Source organism: Gracilinanus agilis, chromosome 2 (genome assembly GCF_016433145.1).
Source record: "Gracilinanus agilis isolate LMUSP501 chromosome 2, AgileGrace, whole genome shotgun sequence".
NCBI lineage: Eukaryota > Metazoa > Chordata > Mammalia > Didelphimorphia > Didelphidae > Gracilinanus > Gracilinanus agilis.
This window is the reverse complement of record NC_058131.1, coordinates 24,059,606-24,085,994: the sequence shown is the minus strand read 5'-3', so window position 1 is coordinate 24,085,994 and position 26,389 is coordinate 24,059,606. Positions and strand designations below refer to the sequence as shown.

Below are 26,389 nucleotides of genomic sequence, written 5' to 3'. Positions count from 1 at the left end.
ATAATATCTGTGTGACTTTCGGCAAGACACATCTCTTGACCTCAGTTTCCTCATGTAAAATGGTAGGGGAGTAGGGTGGATGACCTTGGAGGTCCATTCTAGCTTGATATTTATGCTCCTATGAATTTATGGTATTGGAAGCATATAATCAAGGCAATACTCATTGAAATCAAGAGCTGAGACAACTCAGAGAAGATGAGAAAGACTTATTGGGCCCAGAAAAGAAGGAAAATTCTTGAGGGCAGAGTCAAGGGATAATTTCAAGTAATGATTTTAATAGAGAGGAAGGGAAGAGTTTCAACTTGAAGCTGGGGTGCTCCTGGGCCCAAGACTGAAAGACTTGCCTCATTACTAATTAAGTTTTTAAATGAAATCCCTATGGCAAAGGAACGAGTGAACAATATGGTGGAAAAAATTGGACTGCAGCAAACAGTAAGTAAATGGAGATACAACTGAGAAGATCTGAAAATGACCATGTAAGAAATGTCAAACTGTGAATTTAAAAAGTCAGAACGAAACCTTTGTCTAACTTCAAGTACAAAAAGCAACCTCACAATTGAAAGTTGTCAATAGTCTTCTAGAGGGTCTTCCTAAATCACATCAGTTCACTCTCTTAATTTTTCTTCCACTCAGCTGTCAAGATGACTTTCTTAAGTTTCAGGTTTGATCACGTCAACTTCTTATTTAATAAATGTCAATGGCTCACTATTATCTGTTGGATCAAGTATAAAGTCCTTTTTTCTGTATTTTAAAGCCCTTTATAAACTTACTCCTTTCTGATGTTGCCATTCAGTCATTTTATTTCTTTGACCTCATGTAGGGTTTTCTTGACAGATACTGGACTGGTTAGCCATTTTCTTCTCCAGCTCATTTTAAATATTTGGAAAATGGAGAAAATATGATCAAGCGACTTGACTATGGTCACACAGCAAGTAAGGCTCTGAAGCCAGATTAGAACTCAGGAAGAGGGGGGCAGTTGGGTAGCTCAGTGGATTGAGAGTAAGGCCTAGAGACAGGAGGTCCTAGGTTCAAATCTGGCCTCAGATATTTCCCAGGTTGTGACCCTAGGCAAGTCACTTGACTCCCATTGCCCACCCTTACTACTCTTTCACCTAGGAGCCAATACACAGAAGTTAAGGGTTAAAAAAAAAAAGAACTCAGGAAGATGTCCCTTCCTTCAAGCCCAGTTCTGTATCCACTTCTCTACATCAATGCCTGACTCTCCTTTTTTTTTTTCTAATTTCTTACACATTAAAGCTATCCCTTCTACATTATACCTATTTAGTATAAGAAATTAATGGGAATTTTTTTGGGGGAGGGAGTTTTTCTGAAGCCACAGATGACATGTAAAGCCAACATACAACACAGAAAAGTTTAGAAACTAAGAAACGCATTTGTAATCCAAAAGGTACAATAATGTATTGTAAATATCTCAATGGCTTTCTCTGGTACAAAAGGAGGGCCAAAAATTTTTGCATGTATTTTCTAAATTGTGGAGGCATTGTGCTCCTAATCCCTATGGTATAAATAACATGAATAACTTCCCCCTTTGTAATCTAGAATCCATTTATACTAGACTCCTTGCTGGTCCTCACGTACAATATTCAATCTCATTACTACATAACTTTTCAAAGGATATATCTTATAATGTCGCGTTTTAGCTCTCCTTCCTTCTAGGGAGTGCTGTTCCTCCTCAGCTTTGTCTCCTGAGTCAGATTTTCCCAACTCTTTTCAAATGTCCCTCTGCAAGAGGTCTGAGCTCCTTGAGGGCAGGAATCGTTTCTGATTTTTATTGGACCCTATCTAACATACATGTTTGTTGAGTTGCCTCAACTCTAGTATCCTTCAGTATGTGACTCACAAACTGCCAATATTCCCCTTTAGACTCATCCCCTTCCTCCTTGATTCCCAATTCCTACCATCTAGTTTTTTCTACACTAGATGGAAACTACATGACTTTACCACCATGTCCAATCTGTTTATCCCTATTTGGATCATCTTTACTTCTTCTTGATCCCAAGCCAACTCAGTTCTTCCCTCTTCCCTGTGCTGACTAGAACCTTTCCCGTATTCTGAACAAGCTCATTTATAACTCTGAACTGTTTGAACAATTCTGTTTCTGCCTCACATGGGGATCCTACACTCCTTGTAACCTCATTAATGGCCTCATTTTCTTCAATTTTTCCTAATTTACTGAATCAGGATGAGTGATTTCTTTATGCCCAATAACCTTGCTTCATTTCTTTGTAAGACTAGGTGATATGTTCATTCTATTATATCTCTATCATACTACAATTCTCTTTTGACCTTCAGATCATTCTCCATACTAATTCATTCTCAGGCTACATGGTATCTTAAAAGAACATTATATTCAAAATCAGAGGCCCTGAGTTCAGATACTGTTACTGCTACTTAATACCCATGTGAAAATAGTAAAAATTAATGAACCTGTTGAGATCTCAGGTTCCACATTTGTAAAAAGAGAAAGTTGGGATAGATAGCTTTTAAGATCCTCTCTAACTCCAAAGTGATGCTTCTATTATCCTCTTACTTCATCCTTGATACAGTCTCCCACTTTATTCCAAATACATTCCAATCATATAAAATATATGAGGTACTTTGTGAACTTTATAGCATCATAGAAATGCTAATTATTTTATTCATCATTTTTATTCATTTATATTAATTCTTTCCCAACTAACTTTACTACCTGACTATAGACATCAGGCCATACTTTATCTTCAAATCCCAAACCCAAATCCATCTATAACCATTTTTGTCAAATGCCTGTTGACACACTAAACTGAATTCTTAGAGGATTCATACCTAAATGACAAATTAAACCACTAACAAAATTTTTAAAAATGCCCCGTTACTTAGATAAGATCATAGATTGAGAGTTGGGAAGTACTAACAAAGCCATGAGCAAATTGATCCCCAAAGAGATAAAGAGATTTATTCAGATTCACATGCCTACTAATAATCAACATATATGTTTTTTTAGAGATTACAAAACATTATATTCAGCTCCGTCCTCACTACAATTCTATTAGGTAGTTATTATTATCTATTATCTTAATTTTACAGATCAAGAAACTGAGGCTCAGTGAGATAGAGAGACCTATCCAGGGTCATACAATGTGTGTGACCAAAAGAAATGGAATTTGAAAACAACTCTTCTGACTTCAAACTTAAGGAGGGCTCTTTCTATTACCCCTTGTTGCCCCTTCATCACAAATACTTATGAATTGGGGAAGTTAATTAATATAAGGGCTTTCTTGGGAATACAGACACATAAAAGAAAAACAACGAATCTACTGAGTCAACCTATGAATTAAATGAAACTTTCATTTAAACCAATTCTTTAATGTCTTAACAAAGAATCAATTCAGTTAATTCATTCAGAGGACCAACCAATTTCACAAAAGGGAAAAAAAAGAAGAAAGCAAGATCACATATAGCACTGAACAAACTGGTGGTGGTCGGATTGACTTTGTGAGCACTGACCAGTCAATTCAGTGAAAAGTTAACCCAGGGGGCTCAGTGGATTGAGAGCCAGGCCTAGAGACAGGAGGTCCTGGGTTCAAATATGACCTCGGACACTTCCTAGCTGTGTGACTCTGAACAAGTCACTTAACCCCCATTGCCTAGATGGAAGGTAAAGGTTAAAAAAATTTAACCCAGGTAGGCCCAGACTTAGTTTCACAGCATTGTTTCAGTGTGAACAAATAAAATGGGTTTTAATGAACATGCTGGCACTATCTTAGGAAATCAGCAGTACAGAAAGAAATAGTACTGGATTGAAAGCCAAGAATACTTGAATCTCAGTTCTCTTAGTTACTACCTATATGGATTGGGCATTTCAATTAATCTCTCTAAGCTTTAATTATTTAATATATAAAAGGAAAGTAAGGTGTTTGGGTTAAATTATTTCTTCCTATTCAAATTTCTGTGAGATTGCCAAGGGTCTTTGCTTAACTTTTCTATAAAGATAAATGAATGATGCCCCAGAGTGATTGCTTAATGTCCATATTACCCATACTACACAGCAGTGCAGTTCATTCAATTTAATTCTGAATTGTCCAATGCAATTCAATTCAAATTCAATTAACATTTTAAAAGTATTAACTTATTGTCAGGAGTCACCACTGTCAGAGACATGAAGACAAAGAAAATGACATAGGAAAGGAGTCCTTGCCTTCAAGAAATTTACATTTCTGCTTATTGATGCCCAAGTTTGGCAACCCAACTCACTTGTTGCTAGTGTCCCATTGTCATTCATGGTTTTCTGGTCCTTGAATAACTTCTCACCAGACATGATTACACTGAGAGGGATAGAGGAAGCAGAATTCAAAATTTGCTGAGTTGCCTTGAAAAGCTTTGAGGTCCTTCATGTGGTCTGTGTAATTAAATTGCAACAGAAGGCATTTGTTATTGAGTCAGACTAATTTTAGCAATGCAATTATATCACGTCAAACCAACGATAGAGATTATTACTGTTATGTTAGAAATAAGATGATGTCTTTAATTGCTTACCATGGACACATTAACTCAGAGATGGACTCTTTGATAATGGAGTGAGGTTGACTAGGACAAAATGGTAAAGTTCATAAAATATGCCTATATTTTTGCATGCTTTTGTAACTGACCTTTTGGCTGTTTTGGGCTTCAAGCTCAAAGCATCATTTCTGTTCCCTATTTCTACCTAACTTTCCTTTTAAATGCTAATTGATATATATTACATTGTCCCTCCCTCGGGGGAAAAAAAGGAAATTTAAATAGGAAACTCTTCAAAATTGTATTTGACATGGGTGACCAAGTCATAGGATCAGAAGTTGAGAGTTCATAGGGAGTTTAAAGGGAATGTGGTCCAACCTCCAACTCTGACATTTTGAAAAGAAGGAAACTGAACCAGAAATGAAATGACTTGCCTAAGATCACATAGATAGTAAATGACCAAACATTGATTCAAATCTACATCTTTGGACTCCATATCCAGCACTCTTTCCATTGGATCAAGCTGACTAGAAAACCTTAGAGAAATAAATGAATTGCTAATAATAGAAATTTAGATTGATGAAGCAGCTTTTACTAGGGCTATCCTGCTGCATCCCTCCCCTGCACTGCTACTCTCACCAAATAAGACCATGTAAGTAATGGTTTTATATATTTGTAAAGCCATTCTGACCCTTGGGAATGGAGAACATTTAGATCGATGATTGATTTACAGTAACAGGCTCTAAATATCACATGAATAAACCAGAGCAAAATCCAACCAGTATGGGTCTTAAATCTGTCCATGCTTCTGACAACAACTTGGAACTGTCAAAGTCTTTACTACTCTGCCATTGAGCAGCAGAGTTTCTTCTGTTCCTCAGAATGAAGTCCTGCATCTTATAAAGGACTACCCACATAGTCAGAGCTCATTCATTCCATTTCTTTCTTGTTTTACTCCTCTCTTTCTCCCAAAAATTTTCATTCTTTCTCTTCCTTCCTTCCTTCCTTCCTTCCTTCCTTCCTTCCTTCTTTTCTTTCTTTCTTTCTTTCTTTCTTTCTTTCTTTCTTTCTTTCTTTCTTTCTTTCTTTCTTTCTTTCTTTCTTTCTTTCTTTCTTTCTTTCTTTCTTTCTTTCTTTCTTTCTTTCTTTCTTTCTTTCTTTCTTTCTTTCTTTCTTTCTTTCTTTCTTTCTTTCTTTCTTTCTTTCTTTCTTTCTTTCTTTCTTTCTTTCTTTCTTTCTTNCTTCCTTCCTTCCTTCCAATTTCCTTGTTTTTTCTTTTTTGTTTTATTTCGTTGTTCCTTCACAACTTTCTTTCTGCCTCCTTTGTTTCTTACATTCCTTCCCTCTGTCTTCCTCCTTTCCTTCCTTCCTCCTTTCCTTTATTCCTTCTTTCCTTCCTTTCCTCTCTCCTTTCCTTTCTTCCTTCCCTCCTTCCTTCCCTCCTTCCTTCTCTCTTTCTGGCTAGTTTATCCTGTATTACCTAAGCTAAAAGTACACACAGACTATTCAAGAGCATAATGCCACACTGTTCAGTATGAAAACTTTGAGCTACTTTGTTTCTAACCTGGGTCATTTCATTCCTCCTCATTCCCATTTTCCCAAGGTCTCACCATGTTAACTGAAGGACAGTGTGGAATCTGATTTACTTAGTCCAACCATAGCTCAGAACTCTTGGACTTATATGAGGCACCAGCTTCACTGGTTCCTTTCAATTCTTAACAAAGCCCTAACTTCTGCAAGAAGCTTTGCCAATCCTCCTTAATATTACTGCCTTTACTCTAGTACTGCTCTCTAATTTATCCTGCATTTTATTGTTGTACAGAGCATTGTTTGTTTATTTTTATATTGCTCCCCATTAAACTATAAACTACTTGAGGGTAGGTAATGTTTTTTTTCCCCTTTCTTTTTTTGTCCAGCTCTTAGCACAGTCCCTGGCATATAGTAGTTGCTAAATTCTATTCAACTGACTGAATAACAGTGACAGTAATTTCAAGCATGTCCCCACCATGCCAGATTTCCCCTGGTTCTCAGCAGCAGACAGTTTGGCTATCAAACTCAGAATGATGATTTCCTTTGCTGATGACCTGGCTGCTGCCAACATTTGATCAGGATTTATTTGTAGTTTCTCTGAACAAGACAGTTTTCTTAAAAGCTTGTCTCTTATTCATTCAGCTGAGGAAATCTATTTCTACAATATTTGTTGACAACTTACCTTTACCCTTGTCCATGGTCCTGTGACATTTTTCTCATTAATTGTTTCCCCAGGAAGTTTGGACCATTGGTTGAAGCTGGCTGATAGCTTTACTTATATAAGAGTTCAAGAGGAGGCAGGCTTTCAGCCTACCTATGTAGTGGCCTCAGGGTGGTCTGGGTATGACAGCAGGATTTTAAAGTCTCACATAAGGCTCATAGTATCACAGACTTTTTGAGTTGGAAGCAGTGGTGTGATAGTAAACATTTAATAATCAACTCAAAAGAGTACATGCTACAAAATCATTAGTTTAATTTGCATCTATAACATTTTCTTCATAATTTTCTTCAGCTCAGAAAATGTAACTCATGTTCTGATTTGTACCATTTCTTTGTTTTCAAAGTTTAATGTTCACACTGAAAATTTAACAGTCAACTCTTATGAGCCAGTAGGAGCTGGCTCCAGCACACCACTGATCAAAGGCACTTAAGCAGGCATTTATCTCAACCCACAGCAGAAAAAGAAACCCCACTACAACTTGCCTGACAAGTGGTCTTCTAATATTTACTTAACACCTTCAAAGAGAACCTAACCCTCTATGGCAGTCAATTCCACTGTTTCAATTGTTAGAATTTTTTCCCTTGGCATTAAGCCTAAATTTCTATCTCTGTTAGTCCCAGCTTTTGTATCTCTGTCCATTTGAGTCAAACAGAACAATATAATCCATCTTCTTCATAATAGCCTTTCCAATACTGGAAGAAAGGAGGCACAGATTCCAGGGGAGATATAACTCAACATCCTGTGAAGATGCCATTCATTGACAATAAATATTGGCCTTGAAAAAAATGGTCTAGGGCTAGGCTATGTTTCCATGGTGTTTAAAGAGCTTGTTGAGCAGTAAAACATTCTACTAATAAAATAATTCTCTTCCTTTTTGGAGTATGATGGATTGAACTTTTTTTCCATTACTGAACTGAGTCATTTAATAAAAGTGACATTTTATAGCACTTTAATATTTATAATCCATTTCACATATATATCTCATTTGAGCCTAATAACAATGCTTGTTGTCTGTGCCTCACATATTATCATACCCACTTTTAAATATAAAGAAACCGAGGATCATGGAGGAATTGTGAATTGCCCACAATCACTCCACTGGTAAATCTCAGAGGTAAGATTTGAACCTAGAGTTCCTAGCATCCAAATTCATCATTGTGTTTCCTTGTCAATGGTCAGAGTGTCTTGCTTGTTCTGAAGCTCTTGGTAAAGTATCCCCTTTTACTTACTTATGTATTTGTTAATTCATTCATCTATTTATTTATTTAGTAATCTACTTGTTTTTCATTTATTTATTAAAGGAAGGTGATAGTGAAATTCTATCCCTTCTTTTATTTTGGTGGGCATGGCTCATAGAAATGAAAATCATTCGTGACATGAGGAGCATTGAGAACCAAGGACTTTAATGAGCAAACCTGCACTGTAGTCATCCTCATTTATATATGTGCTATTGATAACTGTAAGGATGGGGGATGGGAGAAAAAGAGCCAGAGGAAGGCCATTGGTGACAGTTACTGACAGTTGGGACCAGAGAGAATTCTGGGGAATGCTCCGGAAGAGCAAGGAGGAGGAAAGGACTTCTGGCAGATGACTGAGAGAGGGAGGAGGAGAACATCTCATCTAGAATCCAGTCCTGAGGGCTTCCTGAGGATCTTTCTTTGGACATTGAAACCCTGATTCCCTGGTCAAAGGCATCCTATCACTTCTCATCCAGCAAGACTTCAACCATCAAGTGAGCTAAGTTTCTGGACTCCATTTTGGGATCAATCTCTTAGGCTCCTTCTCCCATTACCCAACCTTGCACAACCAATAAGGAGGAAGTCAAAAGGCAAAGGGTATTTTGATTTGTCAGTTATTCAGAGTGTACTTCTTGGTCCCTGCATTTCACTTCTTGGATAGAATCAGAGAAATTATTTTCATAAGGGACTCCAAAAAAAGAGAAACTGAAGAATACATTTGGAAGAAATGAAGAAGTGTCCTTTATACCTCTCTCCTTCATTGGGAGGTGTAGACTCTTTCTCATTAAGCTCATATATTGTTATGAGGAATATAAGTGTATGTGTGTGCATGTATGTATGTATATATTCTCCATTCTTCCTATCTGCCTTCTATGCATACTGAAGAATTCAAAAGCTAGAAAGGGCCCTGAAGATAACCTATTCCAGAATCATCATTTTAGAAATGAGGAGACTGAAGTCAAGAGGAATAAATGGAGTGACTCATCCAGGGCTACCTAGTGAATCAGAAGAGCTGAGCTGAAAATCAAGAATTCCTGGCTCCCGGTTCTTTTCACTGTTCCACTACCAAGACAAAGAGAAGAGACCTAGATTTGGAGATGGAGATTATCTCCCCATCTAATCATAAACATGTTGTCTTAAAAGAGGGGAAAAAAAGCATTTTTTCAGATTATACAGTTCCATTCATGAAGAGGTATAAGCAATCAATGAGCAAAAAAAATATTGGATATAAGTTTAGAAATAGAAAAATAAAATCTCATGTATTTTAAAATATCAGGCAAAGAAGGAATCAATAGCCTTTGGTTCTGGGCCTTGTCTGCTATGGACAGAATTTTGAGACATTTAGTTGACCATCTCATCCCACCTGAAAAGAAATTCCTAACACGTACCACCTTATGAATGATCCTATAACAGTGATGGCCAATATTTAAAATTGCCCAAACTGCACCCTTTAACCTAGACAGGGGAGGAAGGAAGCACTCCCATTGGGCTGCTAGGTAGAGGGATGGGTAATGTGAGGAATGTCCTCAAGGGAAGAGGAGGAGCCCTCTCCAGTACATGTGCCATAGGTTTGCTAACACAGTCCTATAGGCTCTGCTTGAAGATTAGGGGAAGTAGATGACTATTCCACTCAGAAATAAATATCTCTGTCATGAAAATAATATTTTTCTAATTTCTATTTTTAAAAAATAACATCCCTGACATTAAGTTTTAATATGTGTCTTCTTCATTGCTACTCATTGAGGTTTTACTGGTTTTGCCCACTAAAGTCAAAGAGAATGAGTCACATTCTTCTTCTACATGACAGCAGGGCAAATAATTGAATATAACAGTCATCCCCACACCAATCCCAGAACTCCTTTTTTCTCTTGCCTAAATATCCTCAGCTCCTTCAATTGGTGCTCATCATGGACACAAGATCCTTCAACTTGCTACATTCCCAAACTTGGATCTCTTCTATCTTATCTCAATATCCATTGTAAATTTGTGACTGGAACCCAAACCTGACCATATGAATCCAATTATGTCTTAATGCAGCAAAATATAGTGGGACTATGATTTTCTTATTCCTAGAAGCTGTTTCCTTTTTGATCAGGGAATTGATTTCCACATTCCTTTATTCTGTCTAATTCACAACACTAATCATATAAGAGATTGGTATTTTGATATGGGAAGATTGTCTTCCTGGGAGTATCAAAGAAGATAAACTTGTGTATATTAGTTGCAATTGCTGCTCACCCATGAGAAACACCCAGTCCCCATTTGCCAGTGATATTCTTAGACCTCATTAAGAAGTGAGGGCTCTCTTAGTTTACCCACAGTGGTGAGAAGAAATGCTGACTGGTCCTGTATTCTCTTCATGAAAAAATCCAAAACACTCACTTTCCCATATTTTTTTAGGTTCAAGGAATATGTATTTTGTGTTTTACTTGTTCTGATTATTGCCTGGATTATTATATATTAATTTTTAGACAGAATGACTTTAATATGTTAACATTTCAAACTGCTGAGTTACATTGATAAGCCCTAATTAAAACTCATGTGTTGCATTCCAATTTGATTAACTTGCAAATTTCCCAGTTTGTGATCTACTGTTTATAGATAACCTTTTTGTTTTTTTAATTTCAGTTTTGAGAAAGGTCAATTATGAATTTTTAAAAGCCAAGAGCATTTTAAGTATATTTTGGGGGAAATCTTCCTGATCATTGGAAGAGATATTAATAAGAGAAAATATAATGACACTCATATCTAAGCCACACATCATTAAGTATATTATGTGGGTTGAGGACCCCTAGAGTCAAATGGATTTCTGGGTCCAAAAATCACTTTCTCATCCTTCAAAGTAAGTTCTTGGAGAATATCAGTGTTGCTAATGCTTCTTAGGCTTTTTGGATGCCATCTGAGAAGGATATAGTAGTGAGTAAAAGGCACAAGGTGAGTGGTCCAGAGATCCCTGTTTTCCTGGCTGTTCCTGACCTCATTACCAAATTATAAGCTAAAATTATTAAGCTAGCACCCGAACAAATACCTAATGAGGACCTTCCTTAATCCCTGCACTATGGATAATAAGAGAAGAGCTGATTCCTTTTTGGAAAGGGGAAGTATCTTTGTTGGGGAGATAAAACTTATATGAAAATTATATAGTACCTAATTGAATCCAACAAGCATATAAGTATCCACTATGCATTAGGCACTTGGAATACATATACCCTGTCCCCTGACTCCAATGGGCACTATACTTTGGAAATGCAAAGGTTCAGAAGAAAAAACAAAAATACCTGCCTTCATGTGGCTTATGTACTACTGGCAGGATGTGACTTGTAAGGAGATAAAAGCAGTGCAGGATAATCTTAGAATGAGGGAGAGAACTGTAGCAATTAAAGGGACCAGACAAAGTTTTCTGTAGGCGATGACATGTGTATTGAACTTTGAAGAAGCAGAGGGATTCTGCAAAAAGCCTATAATTAAATACTATACTGGATTATAGCAATTGTAAGTATTGTCATAGTTAAAGAAGGGAACCAATAGTGTGAACTTTATTATTTGCCAGTTAATCCTTAAATCATCCTGAAGAGGACTTTGTGATTAAGGGCTGATTGTGGATATTTAACTTCATGAGGTAAGAAAGAGATTGGAGGATGAATGGAACCCCCTGAAAAACTGACTTTTGGTCCAGGAAGCCCATTTGACTCTAAGGGTCCTCAACCCACATAATATATCTAATGAGGTGAAATTTAGATACAAGTGTCTAATGCATTTTCACATTGGGATTATTAACTTCATTTGCAGGTCTGTTATATAGCAAAGCAAAATGTTTTATAAAATGGGATCTTCTGGCCCTTCTAGTTAAATATCAAAGTAGATCTCCCATGTCATAATATCCTGGATCTCTTTAAAATAAAGCATACCTATAGAACTCACCAGTCAGCAGGAATTGTCTCCCAGGACTGAAGAGGTACAACTAGGACTTTCCATTCTTTTCATTTTTTTAGAAGTTAGAAAGTCTCTGATTTTAATCTCTTGTTTGGGGTATCATTGAAGAAGTCTATCATCTATTCAACAAGCTACTTTGTATCAGGCACTGTGCTAAGTAATAGGGTTACAAAGACAAAGAAATAAAATAATCCATTCTCTTCTCTCAAGGAGCTCACAGACCAATGGGTGAGATAATATGAAAATAATCTATCTAACTATCTATCTATCTATCTAACTATCCTATCTTTCTATGTTTCTTTCTTCATTTTTCTTTTTCTTCACATACAATTCTATATATACATGTGTATATATAAGACAAAGAAAAGGTAAATTGGAGATGATTAAAGAAAAAGGATAAGGAAGTAGGGAGAGAGTAAATAAACTCCACAGCCCAGTTCCCTTCACTAGAATTGAAGGGTAAATATTCATAGGAGTTGGAGAATGAAAATAGTTTTGCTCTAATTATATAGTAACTGTTGTCTCCTCTTCTTTGCTTTTCCAATTCCTTGTCCTCTTCAGGTGTCCCTTCTTCTATTAATCCTTGCCTGTTCTCACCAGTTATTAATTTTATTTTTCTCCTCAATTGTTTCTTATATTATACTTCATGGAGTGAATGTTCTATTCTCTCCAACTCCAGGAAAATGTAATTACTTTGCAAGCAGTGAGTGATGATTTTTTCACTTGTTTTTATATATAGCCCAGGCCCATAAAATATTAAGGTTTTAATAATGATAGCACCCATTTACATGGAATTTTTAGAAAGCATTACCTTATCTGATTCTCACAACTACCCTGTAAAATAGATGCTATTATTATCCCCATTTTAAAGATGAGGAGCCTGAGGTTAAAGAGATTTAGTAAGTTGCCCAAGGCATATAGGAAAGGAAATATTTGAAGGAGGATTTGAAATCCTGTCTATTTGACTCCAACAATTTGCCACCTAGATGTTTAATAGTCAATAAACATTTATCAAGAGCAGACTGTGTGCCAGGAACTGTGCTAAGTGCTGAGAATAAAAAGAAGTAAATGCCAGTCTGACCTGAAGGAATTCACAAACTCTTTGTTAAATGTCATTGCTTAAAGGACAGAGTCTAGTCAGGAAGGAGTCTTTCACTCTACTCATTTTCTCACTCCATCCATTCATATACTTCAGGCACTGGAGTCACATTTTTATTCATTCCTTTTATTTTCTCATTCCTGGACTCATTCATTCACACAATTCATCCATCTCATTCTTTTATTTATTCAACAATTTTACATTCCAGGAGATAAAGAAAATTAAGATGCAGAAAGAATACTAGTAAACAAACTACTACTAAAACTCCATTCAGTGGTTGTCTTTGGATGAGTTAGAAGGGAGCCAGAAAATTACACTCCTGATCATCCTCCAAACAAACATACACCACTAAATCTCCCAGTAGTTAGCATTCTGAGGAAGAGTCCTTGTTTGATAAGAAGCTATAGAATTATTTCACTAAAACATATAGACTCTCTCTCTCTCTCTCTCTCTCTCTCTCTCTCTCTCTCTATCTATCTATCTATCTATCTATCTATCTATTATCTCTATCTCTGTCTCTCTATGTTTCTCTCTCTCTCTCTTAAAAGGCAGATAGATGACGGATGGATAGATAGTGATAGAGACAGATATCTATATAAATTTTGCCTTTCTGCTCTAATGTTAGTTTGAATTCTCCTATTCAGTGACCAAATACCTCCTCTCTTTCTATGCTTTCCTTCCCCACACTTCATTACTGAAGAAGCTGATTCCTTTCATCTGGTGATAGTTTGCCAAGACCAAGCAGGAAAAAATTGTCTGGAATAGACTTGTTTGAACAGATATAATCAAAGAAAATGAACAGTCTTGTTACTGAGAATATGGATGGCACCTTTAGGCCCCTTTGATTTCACAAATGTATTTTCCAGCACTATTGTGTGGTGGATGGTCTACGTTTGGCCACCATTTTTGAAACAGCCAGGAATTGTTTGGCCTGAAGGTGGTCTTGTGATTCTGGTGTTTTGATCATTGCAGAAAGTCTGTGCTTTTCAGAGCAACTAAGTAACTCCCCTGCATTTCTGAGATTCTCTGGTTTCCTTCCTGACAGCTCAAATCTCATCTTTTGCAGTCTTTGTCCTCCTCTCTCTGACTGCATATCTCCAGTTTACCTTGCCTGTATCTTTTTTGCATGTTGCCTCTCCCATTAGTCTGTGAGATCCCTGAGAGAAGGGATGTGGAATTCCTTTGGTTTTTGCCTGTTGTATCCCTAACACTTAGCACAGTGGCTGGCAAATAGTAGTGCTTAATAAATGCTCAGTGAGTAGATGACTGACTTCTCTGATGCTACTAAAAATGAATCCCCACCTTTTTTTTTTTCTGGGGAAAGGAGGCTTTTCCCAATTGCCTTCAAATACTGATGCTGTCCTTTCCCACAATGCTTTCTATTTTCTTTCTAGAAAAAAACAGATATGAATTAGATAGACATATGTTAGATACATGAATGCTTATATGTATATATGTCTGTACATGTGTATTCATATGAGTATATCTATATATTCATACATGCATGTATGCATACATACAAAAGTGTGTATGCCTGCATGCAATGACTAGGTCAATAAATGGAGCACTGGGTTTAGAGTCAGGAAGATCTGGATTTAAATCCTGCCTAAGAGAATAAATGTGTGACTCTGGATAAAAGACACTTAACTTCTTTCAGCCTCAGTGTTCTTATCTGTAAAATGGGGATAGTAATAGCAGCTTCTTCCCAGGGTTATTGTGAGGATCGAATTAAATAATAATTGTGAAGTGCTTAGCACACTCTAAAGTGCTATATTAATGTTAGCTATTTTTATTATATAGATTATATTTCTATATGACATGATATGTAGACAGGTAGATGTATACACACATATTATATAGATACATATACATTAGGCAGACAATACGTATTAAATAGATACATATATTAGATACACACATACAAAGTAGGCAGGTACATATATATTAGATGGATAGATACATGTTTTAAATAGATACATATTAGATTCTTATATGCAAATACACGCATGCATACATGCAATGCAAGTTCCTAGTTATTTATGTTTTTTACTCCAGGAGAATGGACCAAAAATATTTTTTTTCTTTCTTTTTATCCCGAGTACTGAGTAGAGTGACAGGCACATAGTAGGTGCTAGTTTTTGGTGACTGACTGACAGAGCCATTTCTAGCTATTTCGGCACACGGGGCACCAGGAGTTTTAAATTTAGCAGCACATGGTTAGTGGAGGCTGGAGAGGAATAGGGAAAAGTAGAAGATTTGGTGAGGACACTAGTAGTTTTAAGCTGAAAAATGAGAGACATGATCCTCGACAAAACTGCGGCTACCCCAGGCAACAAGGTGAAGTTGTTGAGTCATTTCTGTCTGACTCTTTAGAACTCTATTGTAGATTTTCCTTGCAGAGATACTGGATTGATTTGCCATTTCCCTCTCCAGCTCATTTTCCATGTGAGGAATTGAGACAAATATGGTTAAGGGACTTTCTCAGGGTCACACAATTAGTGAGTGTCTAAGGCCAATTTTGAACTCACGAGGTTGAACAAGGTAAACTGGAGAGGAAAGAGTTTTGAATTTTCTACCCTGGGACAAAAGGGTTGCTAGCCCGGGCCTAGTTATTGCTCTGAGAAAATACAACCATTTTTCATATTCTCTTTGACTATTTACAGAAAATATCAGTCGGCTTCCTCTCCACATTTTTCTGTTTCTCTGCATCTCACACAGGCCATCATGGCTCAGCTACCCCAAGAGGAGAAGGCAAAAATAGCAGAGCAGGTCGAGATCTTCCATCAGGAGAAGAGCAAGCTGGATGCCGAGGTGGCTAAGTGGGATGACAGTGGCAATGACATCATCGTCCTGGCCAAGCAGATGTGTATGATCATGATGGAAATGACAGACTTTACGAGGTAAGGCCCCGTGCCACTCTCATCAAAGCCGGTGATTGGGGAGGATCCGAAATAGCATGTCTATTTTCCCTGGCGCTGGCTGACTGAGTTGCCAATTAGCATCCGGCCAGTCAGCCAACTATAGCAGAACAACCTATTCAATTAGCTAGCATTGCATCTGCCAAACAATTATTTAACCCCTATTGTGTACAGCACATTTATATTCATTTCTGCCTGGCCCGATCGTGGTTGTCAGCTTGCCTAGCCAGTAACATTTTTAGAAAGGGGAAAGGAGATAGACTCCTCCCTCTCAAACATTTTAGGGAGTTTCCATTATGAATTATGAATTTATATGATTACAGAAAGTAAGTAGAAATCTCACTTTGAGGGGCCTTTTCTATGCTACTTTCCCTTATTAGAATATAAGCTCCTCGATGGCAGGAAGTGTCTCTTTCTGTTTGTATTTGTATTCCTAGCACCTAACCCATTGCCCGGGACATAGGAACTATTTAATAAATGTGTACTGGGGGCAGCTGGGTAGCTCAGTGGAGTGAGAGTTGGGCCTAGAGACGGGAGGTCCTAGGTTCAAACCCGGCCTCAGCCACTTCCCAGCTGTGTGACCCTGGGCAGGTCACTTGACCCCCATTGCCCACCCTTACCACTCTTCCACCTATGAGACAATACACCGAAGTACAAGGGTAAAAAAAATTAAATAAAAATAAAAAAAAAATAAATGTGCACTGATTTATATGGCGCAGGGGGACTGAATGCTGGTTCTCAAAGAGAAGAAGGTCTGAGCTCAAATCTTGCCTTTGGGAGGTCCTAAATTATGTGGCCATAAACAATTCAGCCAACCTTTCTGGGCTTTGCTATCACAATCTAAGGGTGCCTATAGCATCCCCGTGTATTGTTATGGAACCCAAATGAATATATATTTCTTTGCAAACTTTAAAGAGCTACATAAATGTTCATTATAAAGATCAGAGAGTTAAACCTAGATGGGACATCAGAAGCCATCTATGCTAATCCCTTAATTTTATAATTGAGGAAACTAAAACTGGAATAGGCTAAGATTCAACTCATCCAAGTACTCAGCATCAGAGGCAAGGTTTGAACCTTGGTCCTCTGCCTCCTAGAGAGGACAACCATATTTTTATTTGTTTGTTTTTTTGTTTACCTTTGAAACTTCAGTGCCCTGTTTTTCTAAATGCTTACTAACTCTGTGCCTTTCCTATCACATAAAGGTGAGTGGAAATTTGATAAATCAATATCTTAAATTACCTAGAGAACATGTATTATGTTAATTGAAAGTCGTATTATACAAACCTATCCAATCTAGACTCTTTTATTTTTATATATGTGTGTATACACACACATATATATATACACATATATATTCATTCATTTATTTGTTTGTTTGTTTATAATGTTTTGCCATGGTTACATGATTCATGATTCTCCCTCTCCCCCCGGTTCCTTCTCTTCTCTCCTTCCTCCCAGAGCTGATAAGCAATTCCACTGGGTTATTCATATTCATTGTTCAAAACCTATTTCCATCTTATCATGTTATTCATTTTTGCAGTAGAGTGATCTTTTAACATCAAAACCCCAATCATATCCCCATCGAGCCACATGATCGATCATATGTTTTTCTTCTGCTTTTCTGCTCCCACAGTTCTTTCTCTGGATGTCGATAGCATTCTTTCTCCTAAGTTCTTCTGGATCATCCTGGGTCATTGCATTGATGCTAATAGAAAAAGTCTATTACATATGCTGATCTAGACCTTTCTTGATCCAAACTGACCCAATAAGTATTTATTAAATGCCTACTGTAAGCTAGACATATAAACAGAATGTATAGTTGACTGGTATGCTTAGAACAGTACCTGGCCCATAATGGGTACTAAAGAAATGGTTGGTATTCTCTGTTAATGATGATCAAAGTTGAAGGTTGTAAGGAATGCCAATATGTTACTATGCCGGGTGCCCTCTGGGTTCTTACTTGATTCTGGAATGTGTCAACAAAGAAAGGATGGATAGATATGAAAGTTAGGCACCATTTTCATCTGGTTGTGGGGAGGGTGTGGCTCTGTGTACTAAATCTCCTGCTTATTCTTTCTCATTGCTCATTAGCCCTTGTGAAATTCAGAGGAGCTGATGCCTGGTGGATGCTCCTGGGACCTTCAAATGCCATTGCGTCCATTAGTGACATTGATAAGAGAGTCCATTGGTTCTTCTCTGACAGCTTCAGGTCATCAGAAAATAAGAGTGTTCCTTCAATCGGAACACTTTTTTAAAAAGTGAACTTTTTTTTTTCTTTTTAAAAATCGGAGCTATCAGATCTGTCTCCTTTACGCCATTGCTAGGTTTTTGGATGACTCAACTTGCTTCCTTTCAGCATTTTAATGGCTGTTGAGCATTATGTAATCCATTAATGACATGCCTGATAGAAATAATCATATTATTTTGGGAAAATAATTAATCTAGTCATGTTTCTCATTGGGAATGGGAATATTTTATAGGGTTCTGAGGATGACATATTGCTATAATCATTTGAGGCTTGTGCATTTTTACAAAGTCTCATCTCTTCCTCCTAAACCACACAGGAATTGCTTTAACAAAACATTCTCTTGAGAATTTCAAAAGCACCATTTGACACCTTTCAGTCATCAATTGACTAGCCAGTAGAATGTAAATTCCTTGAGGGCAAAAGCTGTTCTTCATCACTGCCTTTTTTGTTGTTGCTGTTTTTATTGTTCAGTCTTTTCTCAGTCATATCTGATGCTTTTAAAGCCTGTTTGGGGTTTTCTTGGCAAACATACTGGAGACAGGTTTGCCATTTCCTTCTCTCATTTTACACATGAGGAACTGAGGAAAATAGAGTTAAGTGACTGGCTCACAGTCATATAGCTAGGAAGTGTCTGAGGCCAGATTTGAACTCAGCAAGATGATTCTTCCTGACCTCAATGTGGGCATTCTATCCATTGTCCATTTGGCTTCCCATTGGATTTGGAGCGTCTAGCATGATGCCTTGGGGATTGCAGACACTTAACCCATGCATTGGATTGATTTTCATTGTTATGGTGCACTATTTATTTAGAACATTTCTCATTCCAAGAAAAGAACTTTGAGAGCTTAAATTATGACACTATGGAAAGAGTGTTGGGTTTGGGTTTAGACTACATATGAGGTAAGTTTTGATCTGTTGCTTTTCATTTCTACCTCTGTGACCTTAGGCAAATCTCTTAGCTTTTCTGGGCTTGAAATCTGGATCCTATTATGCTCACCTACATTTCATTTAAGCCCTGATTTATTTCCCCATACAGTTCATTCATTCATACATCTTTCATTTGACTTCTTCAGTTACATGGAAGTCTGAAGACTCATTCCATCTTCAAATAATTCTCTAATGTATTATTTTGTTTATTTTTTTGCATTTAATTATCTATCTCGATGTCAGATCTTTGAATCAGGAGCTTTCTTATTCTTACTCTTCTACCTCTAGTGCTTTGCACAATGCCTGGTACAAAGTACCTAATAAATGTATGTTAAATCTTAATGGGTATATACACAGAGACTGATACACTGTGGTACAATCAAACATAACAGACTTCTGTACTAACAGCAATGCAAGGATCCAGAGCAAGGCTGAGGGACTTATGAGAAAGAACGCTATCCAGATCCAAAGAAAGAACTGTGGGAGGAGAAACACAGAAGAAAAACAACTACTTGAACACATGGGCTGATGGGGATATTACTGGGGATGTAGACTCTAAATGATAACTCCAGTCCAACTATCAATAATATGAAATTAGGTCTTGATCAATGATACATGTAAAACCCAGTGGAATTGTGCATTGGCTAAGGGAGGTTAGGGGGGTTTGAGGGAGAGGGAAAGAACATGAAGTATGTAAATATGGGAAATATTCAAAATAAAAATAAAAATATGATTATAAATCTTAACAGGTATGAGAAAACAAACAACAACAACAAGAAAAACAACTTCCTGACCACCAGTACCTACTATGGGTTTTTGCTTAAATATTTTAGATTCTTTGGAGGGGGCTTATCCTTTCCTTCAGGGACAGGAAGAATGAAAGTATAGTAGTAATAGTAGGAGTGGTAGTAATAGTAGTAGTAGTAATAGTAGTAATAGTAGTAGTAGTAGTAGTAGTAGTAGTAGTAGTAGTAGTAGTAGTAGTAGTAGTAGTAGTAGTAGTAGTAGTAGAAGTAGTGGTAATAGTAGCAGTAGTAGTAGTAGTAATAGTAGTAATGGTGGTGATGGTGGTGGTGGTGTTGGTAATAGAGGTAGTAGTAGTAACAGCAGCAACAAGAGAAGTAAAAGATAAAAAATCATTATAAACAACTATGTTTATTTAGCTCTTTAAAGACTAAATTATTCTCCATGGGAAGATAAAGCACAGATCTATGATTTCATGGAATTGGAAACTTCCAATAAGGACATTCTTTCTGCCAGTGCAAATCACACCTTCTCACAACATATTGTGCTAGAGCTGAGCACACACAGAAGTGTCAAACACATGGCCAGACTGCAAGTGGCCCACGATGCTTCCAAGTATGGCCCTAACCAGATGAAAATGGAGTCCCTCTGTGATTTTAAAAGTGCTGATATGTTACCAACAAAAATGCAATATATAAACATATGGTTTTCTAAGGCACTGTGCAGCCTGCAGGCACCCTTATGTACAGCTGAATGTCTCCTGTTTCCATTTGACTTTGACACCATGGCCTGGAACACTAAGAGGTTAAGTGACCTGTCTAAGAAGACATGTATAGGTCTTCTGCCCCTTGTTTTACAGATATTGCCATATTGGATCCTTACAACAGCTCTTGAGAGAAGTGGTGTTATACCTGTTTTATAGATGAGGAAACCCAGGCTAAGGGGTCAAATCCAATTCAATAAACATTCATTATTGACTGTATCCCAGAAAGGGCAGCTAAGTAGTGCAATGGATAGAGTGCCAGGATTCAAACCAGGAAGACCTGAATTCAAATTTAGTCTCAGACACTTGCTATCCATGTGACTCTGGCCAAGTCACTTTATCCTCAATTTCCTCATCTGTAAAATGACCTGGAAAAGGAAATATCAACTATTCTAGTACCTTTGCCAAGAAAACCCCAAATGGACTCGTGAAGAATTTGACATGACTAAAACAACCAAACAACAAGAACAAAATGTGCCAGCAAAGGACAATCCTTGGCCTTGAAGAGCTTACAATTTAATGTAGAGTCTAGGCATCATGCAAACAAATCTAGAAAAAGCAAGTTTTACACAGGACAAACAGGAAATAATTAACAGAGGCAAGGCATTGGAATTAAGTAGGAAATGGGGTTTTAGTTAAGACTTAAAGGACAGTAGGAAGGTCAGCAGTTGTGGTAGAGGAGGGATAACATTCCAGGAATGGGGAAAGCCTGGAGTGAAGAGAGGGGCTGTCTTATGTGTGGAACAGCCAAGGAAGCAAGTGACACTGGATTAAAGAGTGGAACCCCTATATAAGAAAAATGGAAAGGTAGGAGGGGTGTTCAGCTATGAAGGGCTTTGGCTGCCAAAGAGAGCATTTTCTATTTGCTCTTAGAGGCAGTAGAGAGTCATTGGAATTTATTGAGTAGGCAGATGGCACGGTCACATTGGGATTTCGGGAAAACCACTTAGGTAGTTGAATGAAGAACCGATTGGAGTGGATGGAGAATTGAGGCAGGCAGAGCCCTTAGCAATTATTAAAGTAGTTCATATAGAAAGTGATGAAGGCCTGCATGGAGGGTGAGCAGTGTCAGAGGAGCAAGTGTGTTTATTTAAAAAAGGTAATCGGTGGGCTTGGATTGGATATGGAGAAGTGAGAGATAGTAAGGAATCCAGGGTGACTCTTAGGTGGCGAGCCTGAGGGACTAGGAATATGGCATTATTTCCTTAACTAAACATGTCCAACCATTCCACGTATCTCTCCCTAAATTCTAATTTGCATGTTTCATCTCATTTGATTCTCACAACAGCCCTCTGAGGTTAATGGTCTTGTTATCCTCAGTTTCTAGATGGAGAAGCAGAAGCTGAAGGTTCAAGAACTTGTTTAGGGTTACATAGCTAGTGCAAGATTCAAACTCATTTTTTCCTGACCCAAATGTAGCCTCCTTTCCACCATGGTGAATGTAGGTTTGAATTGGAAGAGGGGGAATTTTTGTTCTAAGAGTTAAAAAAAATAATTATCTCAATGGGAGTAGGATGGAAACACAATTTCCTTTTTCTTCAATCAGCAAGGTCATCACTTTTTAAAAATGGGATATGCTGACCTTATGGCTTCTTTGCGCAGAACCCTGTGGACATCTTGCTCAAGGCCCCAAGCAGCAGGCTACATGCAGCTACTACTCTTCATTCAGGAGCTATCTCCAGCTCCATGACTAAACAGAACTGCCTCTGACACAAAAGGAAGGGGGCCAGTTGATTAGAAGACATAATTACAATTGGACTCCCTATCCCCAAACCAAGTGATTACAGTCCATTTGTGAGCTCTGGTATTCCTCCCTCTGATTATCTTGTTTTCCCTTCTCTCTCTAGCTAATTCATTAATCTGGTTCAGTCATCTACATGATATCTATTCCATTATTATTGAAAATTAAAGTGGTTCTGCTACATTGTTTGTATAGTAACATCTTCAGGAAGGCCACCATGGACCTTTCCAAGCCAACTGCTCAAACTCAGAATTTTGCTTCCTTTGCAAGGATACTGAAGAGATAATCAAAGGTGAATTCTTTCTTTGCATTTTGGATGCCAAAAATAAATAACTTGAGCTAGTCATGCCTTGCATTATAAAAAGAATTAAACAACAACAAACAACAACAAACAAAATATCCAAGGAAGAAAAGAGACACAGACCTCTACTGATGGTGGTCTTTATTCTCTTGGCTATTAGCATATATTTAACACTATGGAAAGGGCTTAGACTTGTGATTTCATTAGTATGGGGAACTTTCAGAGGAAGACATTCCTTCTACAAATGCAGGATGACAACTTCTCAGTAACTTAGAAAATTAGAATAGAGATTCATCTCCTTTTCAGGTATGCTAGGCCTCTTTGGCCTATATACCCCATCTTAGAATAATGTCTTATCATGCAAAAATACCTAAAGTTACAAAATAAACTAATAATGTTGAAGTATAGCTAATATTTTTTAAAGCAAGTTCAGGAGTTCAATTGAAGCAACTCCAGATTACAGAGCTTCCCAGGGCACTGAGAGCTTGTGACTGGTCCAGGGTCTCAAAGTCAATATATTTCAGGTATAGCACTTGAACCCAGGTTTTCTTGGTATAAAGTACAGTTCTCTAATCATATACCATGTTGCTTCTAAAAGAGGCAAAGATCTGTGCTCAAATACCACCCTTGACACCATCTGTGTGATTTTGGATAATGTACTATGCCTGCCTTTTCCTCAGTTTCCTCCTCTCTAAATTCAAATCATTGGACATGATGACCTCTGAGATCCTTTCCCAGCTCTAGGTCTGTGATCCAGAGATGTTGTATGAACTTAATTCTGCTTGGCCTCAGATGACAGAAGAAGGAGAATGTTTAAAAGTTGAAGGGGGACAGATTTGAGTTTTATGTCAGGAAAATTTTATCAAGAATTATAATTAGAAGCAGGACATGGCCCAGCAGACAAAGAGTGCTGGGAATAGAGCAGTGATTGTGAACCTTTTAGAGACTGAGAGCTCAAATTATAACCTTCACATGGCATGTGAGTCACCCCATTGCCCCAAACAGAGGAGGGAGGAAGTGCTCCCATTGGGCTTCTGGGAAGAGGGGTGGATAATGGGGAACATTTTCTCAGGCATGTGTGGAAAGGGAAAGGGGAGCAGGGCCCTCCAGCATATGTGCCATAGGTTCACCAACACTGGCCTAGAGGGAGAAAGGCCTGCCTGAGTTCAAATTTGACTTCAGACACTTAATAGCTATATCACAACATCTTTTTGGCTCAGTTTCCTTATCTATTAGACGAGGATGAAAATAGCAATTACCTACTGAGTTTGTTATGTGGAATAAAAAATATTATATTTGTGAAGCACTTAGCTCAATTCCTGGCACATAGTAGATGTGATATAAATGTTGTTTATGGTTGTTGTTGTGTATCCCAAAGTAAAGTGGATTGCTCATAGGACCCTCAGATAAAGACTAGATGACTACTTGTTGGATACACATGCTCACACATGCACACATAAATACATATATACACATATATATGCATATGCATACAACAATATCATTTGTTCAAATATACATATATGCGTATATATGGATGTTTAGGTATGGATATAGATATATGTATATATGTATTCTATATATATATAGTATATATATTGTATTTCTATACATATAAATTATATGGGTATGAATATATATATACATATATATTATTTTATTTTTTAAGAAGAGATCCTCATTCACGTAAATCAGACTAGGTGGTCACTGAGGTTCCTCTTAACTCTGAGAGTCTCTGATTTTGTGAATGGAATTTCCCTTTTCATAACTGTACTAGATCATATACATCCAAAGGAACACCTACTGCTTTTTCAAAATAGCCCCCCACCAAGAATATGAAAACTTATTCCAATAAAACTAGTATTTTTGCAAAGTTATCATTAGGATGCCTTCTCAGAAGTTCAATTTGAGTGTTTAGTCTATTCTCCATATTTTCAGAGGAGGTAGATCTTCATATGCCTGTGTTAGATTTCATTTTTGGAAATTCCCAAAGATTGCTGAAAATGAGGAGCTTGATGCTATTTGGCTCCCTTGGTAAATCAAGTGGTAGAAAAAGCTAGTGAGTTTGAAGAAGACACAGGCATGCCCATGAATGGTGGACATAATACATTACTACTCTTTAATATGAGGTTTATGAAGTAGTTTTGAGGAAAAGTCCAAAGGAAGAACCCCAGAAAACATTTTGAACACTGTCTATATTGTATTAAAAAAAAAAAAGGTAAAGTCTTCCTTCTCTCAAGTCTTTTTCTTCTCCTCACACATCCACAGTTAAAAGTGATTATATTTATGGGGAAAACTGTCACTTAGATGCATGAGTTCAGGCATGTGTGTGATAGAAGAGAGGAGAGGAGAGGAAGGAGGCAAAGAAAAAGAAAGAAGAGAAAAGAGATGAGGAGAAGGGAAGGGCAGGGATGGGAGGGAGGAGAAAGAGAAGAGAAAAGGAGAGGAGAGGAGAGGAGAGGAGAGGAGAGGCTTTATATAGAAGATGGTATCTGAAATTCACCTTAAAAGAAAGAAGAATTCTAAAAGGTAAAGGTGAAGCAATATGGATCAGTCATAGAGAAGAGTCAGTGCAAGCATACATAGTGAGGAATTGTGGTATTATGTATGAGGGTCAATTTGGTGGGATTATGGAGTATGGGAGAGATCCAATGGGTTTGGAAAGAAAGCCTGCACAAGGCTCTGAAGGGCTTTAAAAGATAAACCAGGGGCAGCTGGGTAGCTAAGTGGATTGAGAGTCAGACCTAAAGACAGGAGGTCCTAGATTCAAATCTGGCCTCAGACACTTCCCAGCTGTGTGATCCTGGGCAAGTCACTTGACCCCCATTACCCACTCTTACCACTCTTCCACCAAGGAGCCAATACACAGAAGTTAAGGGTTTAATTTTTTTTTAATTAAAAAAAAAGATAAACCAATATATATATGTATATATATGTATATATATACATATACATATATATATATATATAACTGGGTATTTAATGTAACAAATTACCAAATAATTTTTTTAAAGTATTTATTAATCATTTACCATGTTCTAGGCACTGTGCTAAGCTCTTAAGATATGAAGAAATGCAAAAAATAAGGATCCCTACCCTCAGGGAACTCACGTTCTAATAGAAGAGACAACATGCAAAATAATATATACATATAAGATATGGATAAAAGACTGATCTAGATACAATAACAAGTGTGTTTATATACACATATACATATATATTATATACTCTTTCATTCATTCATTTATTTAATTATGTATTATAGGACAGGTATGTAGGAGAATGGATAGAATACTGGGCCTGAATTCCAGAGTCAGAAACACTGTGACCTTGGACGGATCATTTAACCCTGTGTTCCTCATTTTCCCCATCTGTTAAAGGAGCCAGAGAAGGAAATGGCAAGCCACTTCAGTATCTTTGCTAAGAAAACCCCTAATGGAGTCATGAAGAGTTAAACACGTCTGAAATAACTGGACACCAATAATGTGTTCAGCTATGTTGTAAAAAGAGGAGGGAGGAGAGGAGAGGAGATGGGGAGGAGAGAAAAGGGAAAGTAAGGGGAAGAGTAGGAAGATGAGAAGTTAGGATAGGAGAAGGAAGAGAGAAAAATAGATACAGATTAAAAATCATATCTATATCTATATCTATATCTATATCTATATCTATATCTATCTATATCTATCTATCTATCTATCTATCTATCTATCTATATATCTATATATATAT

General features: G+C 37.3%; 1 protein-coding gene across 1 annotated transcript in view; it reads left to right on the top strand.

The window, feature by feature from the left end:
• CTNNA2 (catenin alpha 2) overlaps positions 1–26,389 on the top strand; it is a 1,353,633-nt gene that overhangs the window by 1,251,387 nt on the left and 75,857 nt on the right. Inside the window, exons 14-15 of the mRNA XM_044659266.1 lie at positions 15,737–15,918; positions 18,047–18,119. Coding sequence (XP_044515201.1) covers positions 15,737–15,918; positions 18,047–18,119 — 255 coding nt within the window. The remainder of the gene's footprint in view (positions 1–15,736; positions 15,919–18,046; positions 18,120–26,389) is intronic.